Source organism: Myotis lucifugus, unplaced genomic scaffold (genome assembly GCF_000147115.1).
Source record: "Myotis lucifugus unplaced genomic scaffold, Myoluc2.0 scaffold_49, whole genome shotgun sequence".
NCBI lineage: Eukaryota > Metazoa > Chordata > Mammalia > Chiroptera > Vespertilionidae > Myotis > Myotis lucifugus.
The window spans coordinates 1,907,196-1,918,932 of NW_005871097.1; the positions used below are offsets into that span (position 1 = coordinate 1,907,196).

The 11,737-nt window shown below is 38.3% G+C and overlaps 1 protein-coding gene across 1 annotated transcript in view; it reads right to left on the minus strand.

Moving 5' to 3' along the window:
* The window catches only part of CDKL5 (cyclin dependent kinase like 5), a 157,925-nt gene that overhangs the window by 36,068 nt on the left and 110,120 nt on the right, over positions 1-11,737 (minus strand). Inside the window, exons 6-8 of the mRNA XM_006088551.3 lie at positions 7,814-7,934; positions 4,213-4,272; positions 1,039-1,129 (exon numbers count right to left, since the gene is read on the minus strand). Of these exons, the coding sequence (XP_006088613.1) occupies positions 1,039-1,129; positions 4,213-4,272; positions 7,814-7,934 (272 nt within the window). The remainder of the gene's footprint in view (positions 1-1,038; positions 1,130-4,212; positions 4,273-7,813; positions 7,935-11,737) is intronic.

Genomic DNA, 11,737 nt, shown 5'->3' on the forward strand with positions numbered 1-11,737 from the left:
GCTACTCATTTTGCTCCAAAGTGACTTTTTAAAAAACCAGGTACTTATACTTGTATATAAGTATTTATGGTACCAAAGAGAAACCAGACACAACATTATTATATGATGTGACCAATGAGATGCAACTCTATTATATGACCTATATATTTATGGTTCAAGACTGGACATTCACAGTAGATGGCTATTATGTTGGCTGTTGTCATTTTTTTCAATTTGACAATCTAAGGGAAAAGAGGTCAGTGCCTCTGATTAAATCAGGTATTACATGTTTTAAAAATTCTTGTGGCACACTGGTAAATCCAAATTACAATCCCTCTCAAAGAAAATGGACTACGCATCCCAGTGAGTCCAAACAGAGGTACACAGAAGAAACAGACAAAAACAACCTCTGTGGACATCCACATTCTTAATGTGAAAGATTATTAACGAAGATGGCGGCAATAATTCCCCCATTTCCGTACATCTCTCACTTTGTAATGTGACCCTGCCACTCATCCCATCAAAAACTGTAGTTTATTCCTCCATTCCTTGAATCAGGACTTGGCCATGTAATATGCTTTGGCCAATGAGGCAAAAGCCATGCAAACAGAAGCTTGAAAACAACTTCTGGTTTGGGGCTTGCCCTAATGCTGCAGGGAGTTCTGCTATCACACACAGAAACTTGGACTAGCCTACTGGAAAATGAGTCCCCATGGGACAGAGATGGTCTGTCCCAGCTGTGGCCCCACAAACCAACCAGCCTCTAGATGACCTGTCACAGACTGACTGTAGTAACATTAGCAACTCCAGTTGAGACCAGCAGAAGAACCATCCAGCTGAACTCAAATTGCTGATTCCCCCAAATCACTGGCACTCAGAATTGTGAGCAAATAAAATTGTATTTTGTTTAATGCCATTAAGTTTTAGGGTGGTTTGTTACAGTGGAATAGGTAACTGGTATTTCATTAACTGATGTTATTTTCCATAGAGGATCTCAGAGCTAATTATATAGGATCAGCAGATATGCAGATGTCATTCTATTTGAGGAAGATAACTCACCCAAGTAAGAGTTCTGGGGATCGATACCACCTGGTGGCCACATACTCTGTATAATTAGCGTTATTGCCTTCTGATAGATTCCGAGCAAAACCTGAAAGATAACAAAGCCCAAAGATGTAACTTTGAAAAAGAAATAATAATTTCATGTTGGCAAAATATTTCAGTGCTAGCAATATTTTAAAGGAACATGAAAAGAACATAATGACTGGTATTGATGGGCTGTTTATTAATAGTGTTCTTGTTATTTTAAAAGTTTAATCCACTGTTCATATGTCAATTAAGAACATGTATTCACTAAAAAACTAAAAAACAAAACAGTCTCCCTCTGTGCCTAAGGAATCCATGTTTTCAAAATCATCACATGCTTTAATATGCATTCAGAGCATATTTTTTAAGTATAAACTTTTATTCTTTAAATATATTTTTAATTGATTTCAGAGAGGAAGGGAGAGGGAGAGAGAGATAGAAACATCAATGATGAGAGAGAATCATTGATCAGCTGCCTCCTGCATGCCCCCCACTGGAGATCGAGCCCGAAACCCGGACATGTGCCCTTGACTGGAACCAAACTCGGGATCCTTCAGTACGCAAGCCGATGCTCTATCCACTGAGCCAAACCAGCTAGGGCCAGAGCATATTTTTTTAAAATAGTTCTCCCAATAAATACAAACCTTAGGAACAAAATGAAGCCCACAAAAGCCAGAAGTCAAAGCTAAACTAGCGTATCACAGCAGTCATTATATGCTGCAATGTGGGCCATTCATGGTATTTGTATATCTACTGTTGCTGATCAGCTCCAACCATTATAGAAGCAAGTAACAGCTGGCAATTACAGAAACAAAGCAGGCCAAAATTATTTTTATCTCCTAATGTGACTAAGAAGCACATTAGAGGTATTTTAATTACCTTATAGACTCTATTACTATTTTCCCCCAAAGCCATTTCAAGAGGTTTTAGGGTCACAAAATAAACCAGCAGGTAAGTTAATTACCCATCTAACTCACCAAAAGTAATATGGATTTCTTGTAAATAGCTATAGAAAACCAGAACATTAAAATTGGGGGTAAAAATTAAGGTGTATATCAGTTTTGAAAGTGGAAAATAGTATTTCTTAAAATGGAACAGTAAAAAATAAAAACTACAGAAGAAAACAAAACACTAACTTCAGTTAATTAATACTTCTTTGTAAGACATATTTTGAAGGAATATTCGTATTTGTAAATGGGGTTCTTCCAGCTAAACAAAGGAGCTACATGCTCTGGGAGGGAAAGCAATCAGGAAGTCCTCATAAGGGATGCCCAGGGCACAGTAGTGCCGCCATGCTGAACTTCCGGACCATTTAAAATGGTCTTTTCTTTAAATGATGCTAGACTAGGGATACTCTTTTCCTATTACTAACCATTCTACAGGCATCTTTTATAACTTGCTTAACAAATTTCAGTAACTGTGGAGTTTAAGCAGATCACCAACCCCATAGTTCATGGATACACAGTAAAGGGTCTATGAGCTGCACAAAGTCTCAGTATTTGGTGGTTATCACAATTTGGGTAGGAAGTAAAAAAGAGATATTATTCCTGAATATCATACTGCTAAGGAAATGCCAAAAATGCCACGATCAAAATCTTTTAACTATAGTATTCATTATTTTCTTTTTATTCTCCTAAGCACATCTTAAGATGTTTAGGATACAGCAGGACTCTTCTCTGCAATATTCCTTGTCATATAGTATGAAGAAAATTAAGTTCTATATAAAATGTTTTTCTCAAGGAAGCAGGTTCAAAATCTTTGAAAACATTGGCTAAAAACAGTTACACATGCTTCAAATTGCTACACTGCACAAAACTGGTCATTCTAAAGTGATTTCTTGGAATGTTTCCATGTCTCACTTGTGTGCTCCATCTCCTAAGTACTAATCTAACTTTTGTTTACAAAAAGAAGTGACTTCTCATTTATATGTGGAGGTTTATATTGTATGTCATTATATTTGAATATCTGAAAAATTACATTTTAAAAAATTCAAGTTATTTTTCAATATATGGATTAGACAAAACTACAATTTACAAAAGTGATTCATGCCTTAAACACCCCATATTTTTAATACAGAATTTTATACACAGGAAACAATATAGAATTTTCTACTATAAGAAAATACAACTTGAAAACTTCATTATACACTCAACCAGAAGCTGGAGTATTACACATTAATTACTAATCTCATTCACTGAACATTTAAAGAGAATAGAACTGTCCTAAAACCGTCTTTTGATCTTACAGATATATAACATTTGCATTCACACCATACACACGTATGTATTTACATAGGCATATTTTCAATGTTTATGATTATGACTAAAACAATTTCTATCAACATTTAAAATATTTTTTAAAAATTTTATTCTACTCAAACCAGAGGTTATTTCCTAGAAAACTCTCTTTCAGGGGTCATTAACTGACAGACTTATGAATATATATGCACATGCATGTATTTGAATACTCATGAAATAACTACTGCATGATGAATTTTTTAAAATAGTAGACAATACTATGTAGAGCAGAGAGTAGTACTCTTCCTGCTATCAATTTTTCAATATATGACCAAATAAAATGTTTCTCTGCTACTTAAATTAAAACATAAAAATACTTTTAATATGCTTGTGAAAACTACCTATGGGTTATATTAACTCAATTTTGTATAGTAGTCCTCCCTTATCACAGGGGCTACATTCTAAGACACACATACCCTCCCCCTGCCCCCCCCCCCGTGGATGCCTAAAACCACAGATAACACTGAACCCCATATCTGCTGTTTTTTCCCTACACATACATACTTTTTCACTTAAAAGAAGCATTTCACAGCTTATCTTGCACTTTGGAGCCATAATTGGTAAAATAAGGGTTACCTGAACACAAGCACTGGTGTACTGAGATAGTCTATCTGATAACTGAGACAGATACTGTGATTCAATCCCAGGCGAGACAGCAGAAAAGCATGAGATTCCATTACACTACTTAGAGTGACACACAATTTAAAACTTACAAATTCATTATTTCTATAATTTCCCATTTAATATTTTCTGGTCTCAGCTGACCGTGGGTAAATGAAACCACAGAAAGTGAAACTGCAGATAAGGGAGGACTACTGTACTTAAAGGGCTCAATTTATTTTCAACTTACCAAAGTCACACAGCTTCAAAACATCATTGTGGCTGATTAAGAGATTTTCTGGCTTTATATCTGGAGCATCAAGATTAAAAAACAATGATTAAAACATGTCCCATGTACTGCTGATTGACGCCATAGAACACTATAATAGCACCTAACTAGAAATATTCAGTCATTTGAATAGAAACCTGTGGCAGTGAAAAGCAGAGCAACACATTTTATGCTGGTACATAAAAGTTCCATTAATTTCTTTTTGAAGAACATGAAGACCGCAATTTCAAAAATATTTTCCCCTTAAATCTTAAAGGCATTAATTGCATTTTTGAAAGGAATTTAAGGATGAGTGAATCTAGGCCACCACATTTTAAGGAACTATTTTTACTTTTTGAGAGCAAATACCTAGCATTGTATTTACTAGAGGAAAAAATACATATAAGATACATTTTCTGTTATGATTTTCTGTGTAGTTTCTATATTTATATATCTCTTTAGCTTTTCTATGTGGCTCACAATTATAAATCTCTAATGTTGAATGAAGCTATATTGAATGTGTCAAAGTAAGATTTCTCATTTTTTCCATGGATCTTTTGAAGATGTGGTGGGAGTTGAGGAGTAGAAATACACAGAAAATGCAAATTAATATCCCCCTTGGAAGGCATCTCACAACTGCATTTTTATTTTTTTTAAAATATATTTTATTGATTTTTTACAGAGAGGAAGGGAGAGGGATAGAGAGTTAGAAACATCAATGAGTGAGAAACATCAATCAGCTGCCTCCTGCACGCCCCCTACTGGGGATGTGCCTGCAGCCAAGGTACATGCCCTTGACCGGAATCGAACCTGGGACCCTTGAGTCCGTAGGCCGACGCTCTATCCACTGAGCCAAACCGGTTAGGGCACAACTGCATTTTTAGAGAACCCATCATCTATCCCATATGGTAGAGGTGAAAATGGAGGAAGGGAAGGGGTAGAAATAAAATCTGTAGATTTCAGAATCATGGTTTCTATTGCTAATTCCCAACCATTGATTCACTATACACTTAACCAAATCATTGTAACACTATGAAAATGCAGCTAAATCAGTTCCTTATTAATAGCCTCAAACTGAAAGTACAGACTGTTATTTTACCCTAGACACTAGATTTCCAGTTGTTGGAGGTCTATCCATGCCATCCTTGATAAAAATAACTACTATGAAAGTCAAATGCAAGAGAAATATCAACTGTCTGTTTCTAGAAATAATAGGACTCGGCATTCTTCACAAGGTATTCTTAAAGTGAGACTATCTTTAAAGTGATATCCTTGTGTCTCTATATAGGTAAATTAAAATGTAGTATCACTTATTTGACAATTAAAAGACAAGAAGTATATATAACATTTTCTGACAAACATCTTTTAGCTTCATCCTTGTATCAGTTTATGTCCCATGATTGTAAAACTCTGGAATGCAAGAGAGATTATCAGAAGATTAGAGGCCTGGTGCACAAAAATTTGTGCACTGGGGGGGGGGGGCAGTCCCTCAGCCTGGCCTGTGCCCTCTCGCAGTCTGGGACCCCTCGGGGGATGACCACCTGCTGGCTTAGGCCCACTCCCTGGGGAATTGGGCCTAAGCTGGCAATCAGACATTCCTCTGGCAGCCCAGGAGCCCTCGGGGGATGTCCACTTGCCAGTGGGGAGCAGGCCTAAGCTGTAGTCTGACATCCTTAGTGCTGCTGAGGAGGCGGGAGAGGCTCCCACCACCACCGCTGTACTGGCAGCCATCAGCCTGGCTTGTGGCTGAGCAGAGCTCCCCCTGTGGGAGTGCACTGACCACCAGGGGGCAGCTCCTGCATTGAGCATCTGCCTCCTGGTGGTCAGTGTGTGTCATAGTGACCAGTCATTCCCAGTCTTTCTGCTGTTAGGGTCAGTTTGCATATTACCCTTTTATTATATAGGATAGGAGAGAGGCCTGGTGCACAGGTGGGGGCCGGCTGGTTTGCCCTGAAGAGTGTCCCGGATCAGGGTGGGGGTCCTGCTGGGGTGCCTGGCCAGCCTGAATGAGGGGCTGAGGGCTGTTTGCAGCTGGTCACACCCCCTTCAGGGTGGGGGTCCCCACTGGGGTGCCTGGCCAGCCTGGGTGAGGGGCTGATGGCTGTTTGCAGGCTGGTCAAGCCCCCCACAGTGGGGACCCTTACCCCATGGAGGTTTGGCCAGCCTGGGTGAGGGGCTGAGGGCCGTTTTCAGGCTGGCCAAGCCCCCCGGCGACGGAAGCTCCCAGCCTCTCCTTTTTTTTTCTTTTTTCTTTTTATTCTGGGATTTATTTACCTTCTATAATTGAAACTTTGTTGCCTTCAGTGGAGCTCAGAGCCGGCCAGGGCAGGCGAGAAGCTTGGCTTCCTCCATCACTGGAGCAACCAAGCCTCCTGCTCACTCCAGCTCCGTGGCCCCGGCCAGCTGAAAGCAGGTATCTGGGGTTTATTTAGCTTCTATAATTGAAACTTTGTTGCCTTCAGTGGAGCTCAGAGCCGGCCAGGGCGGGCGAGAAGCTTGGCTTCCTCCATCACTGCAGCAACCAAGCCTCCTGCTCGCTCCAGCTCCATGGCTGCCGGCCGCCATCTTGGTTGGGTTAATTTGCATATAGTCGCTCTGATTGGCTGCTGGGCGTGGCTTAAGGTGTAGTGAAGGTATGGTCAATTTGCATGTTTGTCTTTTATTAGATTAGATAAATGGTATAGAGTTAAAGACAGTGCAATTCATGGTCATAAAGGATAAAACAAAACAGTTTATGAAAGTATAATCATGGCCTTTATGTCAAGTTGGTCATGCATGTGACCTGCAACAATGGGCAGTTTTTAGTAACAGGTAAGGAAACTTAGGAGGTAAAGGTACAGACTGGAGATCTTGGTCTCTAAGGGAATAACCAATGACTGTTAATGCGATTGGGAGGGGGGTGGTGTCAGTGACTTAGTGACTATCTCTAAAGTCTGATTTGGGGTTTGTTTCACATTACCTGGTCTAACTGAAGAACCAAAGGCAATGGAGAGGATCCTCCTGCCCCCCACCCAGTAAGTGCTAAAGTTTGCACCTGTTGAGTTTTTTGTTTTTAATCCTCACCCGAGGACATTTTTCAATTGATTTTTAGAGAGAGTGGAAGAGAGAGGGAAAGACAGAGAGAAATACAGATGTGAGAGAAACACATCGATTGGTTGTCTCCTGCACGTGCCCTTACCAGGGCCTTGGCTAGGGAGGAGCTTGCAACCGAGGTACGTGCCCTGGAATGGAATCAAACCCAGGACCCTTTGGTCCACAGGCCAATGCTCTATGCACTGAGCCAAACCGGCTAGGGCCTGTTGAGTTCTTTATAACACTAGGTGATTCTAGAGTTAAGAGTGAATATGGTTATACAAACACAGAGATCTCACCATAATATCCAAGTAAATTTGCTGTCCATTCTTTTTTGTGATACAAAACGAGACTTGGAAGGCAAACAAGGTCTCATATCCTGTACTTACAAAATGTATTTAATTTCAATGGAATTTCAATATCTATGGAAATATTATGATAGTAATATATGAAGTATTTTACTGTTAACTTTGATGTTTGAACATTTGTATTTCAAAAATTCCATACTTACCCCTATGAACAATATCATTCTTATGGCACCAGTGAATAGCTTTGATTAGCTGATAGATATAACTTTTTACTTTTTCAGGTGGAACTCCATTTGGCATTTCTTCCAGCAACTCGAGCATATTCTAAAAATTAAATAGGGAGCCATTAATCTCTAAATTAGGTAGGCCCATAAATTATATGTTAATAATTTAAAAAAACATCTTGGATGATAACGCATCCAATACACAGCCTGCATTCTTTTAAATTGTTTTGCTTTTCATCTATAACCTTTTTCATGTTGAAGTAGGATATTGTATTAAATAAAGGTTCTTTTTAAAGAGAATTTCCTACTCCCCAGTACTGTCCCAAATAATAATCCTGTGCACTTTTCATTCTCCCTAAAAACTTTCAGGTATAATTTTAGCAGTTTTCAATGGAAAAACAACAATACAAAGTAGAGATAAGACGTGAAGGGAATCATTTTAACAGTGCATTGTGCATCTTTAATATAATTTTGCAATAAAATCAAGCCTTGAAAATATTCCTGGGAGACCTGGAAAATATTCTTAAAAGAAATAATCCCTAAGATTAGTAGCGATCAATAAAATCAGTGTAAAAACTAAAACAGGCTAGAAAATACTGCTGAAATAAAAATTCACAGACTCCAAACAAATCAATATTGAAAATTTCAGTTTGGAATGATCATTCTAAAATTCATGGAAGTTTTTCATGAAGTACAAACTCCAGTTAACCAGTCTCACTGAATTTCCAGATTAACCAAACATTCTCCATTCCCTCTGAAAAGTACAAGACTAAGGCCCATAGCACCACTAACATTTACTGTTTGTAGATGACCATCTAGGACCGTGGTCGGCAAACTGTGGCTCGCGAGCCACATGCGGCTCTTTGGCCCCTTGAGTGTGGCTCTTCCTAAGCCTTAGGAGTACCCTAAATAAGTTAATAACAATGTACCTACCTATATAGTTTAAGTTTAAAAAATTTGGCTCTCAAAAGAAATTTCAATTGTTGTACTGTTGATATTTGGCTCTGTTGACTAATGAGTTTGCCGACCACTGATCTAGGACAACAGTTCTCAAAGTGTGATCTGTGGCTCTCTGGAGGCAGTTCTCAGACCATGAGGAGGGCTGATGAAGTCAAAACTATAGTCATAATAACACTCAAACTTTTTCACTGTGCTGGCATTTACACTTATGGCACAAAACAATGATGGATAAATTGGTAGCACTTAATATGAATCAAGGCTTTTGATCCTTCAATGCCACACCCTTGCAGTTAAAAAACAAACCAGTTTTAGTTAAGGATGTATTTGATGAAGCAGTACATGTCTTATTAAATTTCAATTCTCAAGTACATGTCTTTTTAGGAACCTACACGATAAAATGAGGAATACACAAAAAACACTTCTTGCTGCTGCACATCACAGTAGATGGTCATTTTAAGGAAAAGACTTGGGCAATTGAGTTGCAAACTGAACAAGCTACTTTTCTTGTGGAACACCATTTTGCACTTGAAAGAATGACGGACACACAAACGTATTTATGTTAACATGCATAATGGGTTTATTATTGTTATTTAAATAGATTGATATTGTTATATTGTTCTGTTTTGACTTCTAAAAGAAAAATAGTAACAGATAAAATGCACATAAATAAAAAGCTCTTAGGGTTCCCAATAATGTTTAGAAGTGTAAAGGAGTCCTGAGACCAAAAAGTTAGAAAAGTGCTGCTCTCATACAACATGACAACTTCATTCTCACCTATGTTAGTACCTAAAGAAGATTAAGACTGGAGAAGTTTATGTTTGCTTTAGGTCAGTTCCCAGGTGCTTTCTATGGCACAAATGACCAGTCAAGTTGTATACATATAAACAGTCAGTTTTGATTTACAATACAGCCATACCTATTTCTAACAGATGCACTTGTTATTTTAATATAACTAAATATCATATAAACCAATGAAATAATGTTTTTTTAAAAGGGAGCTGCTGTTTGTAAGAAAATTAAGTTTCATACTTTGGAAAGACTTAATAAAGGAAAACCATTAAACATACTGCCCTCTAATCAAACGTCAGTATAACAACCATAAAACATTGGCAAGGACAGGGGTGGTGGCAGTGATCAGAATTCTGCACTGAGGTTGCTTTGCAATGTTTTTAAGCTTTTGCCTCACTTTAAAGAAGCTGGCACAGAATAATATCATAGTTGACGCATTACAGGTATGATGTATGCAAGAAAGACCCATCAGAACACCAATCAGAAGATCAGTACTCAAAAGGCCTTGACCCTACCTCTGAAGGACGGTAAATCTGTATTTATTTGTTTTAAGTTAAAAGAAAATGTTTCAAGTAGGTATACACCATTTTTAAAATGCTTCTCCACTTGAATTGCCCTTTTCAATTAACAAATGCACAGGTCCCAAATGCACAGGAGGAATAAGAGGGCTTTGTAATAGAGCAAATAAATTGTCTCATTTCATATTCAACTCTAAATCCCTCAGTGGCAGAGAGGAATTCATTCTTCTCTCATTCCACAGTAATACAATTTGTAAGTGGATGCATAGGTGGCCAGAATGAAGAGTACATTTTTCCGTTGCCTTACAGCTAGTGGGGCCATGCAACTAAATCCTGGCCAATGGGATGTGATAGCTGGAGCTTTATCTTGACTGTGAGGACAAGGGTCACATCTCAGGGGTGGTGAGCAGAAAGGCAGAAGCAGCCTGGAATTCCTATGGCTGTGGAATTACCATACCAGCCCTATACTGCCCACCTTTGCATCTGTGCATGAGAAACTTCTATTTTGTTTTAGCTCCTGTGGTCCTGCATCTATTACAATCCCCTGCCCTTAGAGCATCCTTCTCCTTGCCCTCTTGAGATTTGTCAATCGTTAGGCACTGCCACTGACGGAATGGTGTGATGGTCACCTTCCACTGAAAATATACAGGACCAGAGCAAGAATCCCAGACCCGGGGTCAGGAAACTAGAGTTCTGGTAGAGTTCTGCCTCTTACTAACAGACAGATCTCAGATATGACAGATTATCTGAAACAAAGAGGTGATTTCTGCATTTATTCCTACTAAACTGTTATTAATTGTGAACAATCACCATGAGTAGAACAGAAATAAAAAGGATAAACTGAAACAGATGTCAGAATTTTATCATTTGGCAGTGAAAACTGCAAATGGCATGATTATTTTTGACAACTGTAAAATAATTTAAACAACATCTGCTTTTACAGCAATCCTTTTTGTATGACTTTAAAAAATATATCAAATTTCAGTTTTATTTTGGTGGGAAAGGTCTAGGAAAATACCTAAATTGACATAGAAAAAGAAAACCTAAAACAAATTTTGGAAATAAACCATAAAGCAGTGTTTAAAACAACAAAAAGCCCTGTAACTTTTCAACTTCTGCTTGTAATGAAGTGACTATGTATATTTTTTAATTAGAAAAATAGTTTGTAAAACCTGAATTCAAAAGCCACATCACTGGTTAGCTGTCTCAGCAACACTGCTTTCCATTTCCTAATGGTGGTGGTGGTGGTGATACTCGGTCATTTGTGCCAAAGAAAGTACCTGGGAACTGACCTAAAGCAAACATAAACCTCTCCAGTCCTAATCTTCAGATAATAACATAGGAAGTCAGCAGAGCCACCTATTTAATGATCAAGGAAATCTTTAAAGGTCCATCTGGCTCCTGTTTATTTTCCTCTTGTTAAAGCACTGATTTAAGTTCTTGACAATAACCAACTGCTGTAGGTCAACTGCTGTCCAAGAAAATCATAGGCACATAAAATGGATTACTATAGCGTGCATTTGCCCTTAGGTCCCGTTATTAAAACTGTCACTAATAGTTAACATTTTTTAAATGTATACTAAAACAAACACTCAGACAACTTGAACAATGTGTGATTTTCTCCCCCGCCCCCTCC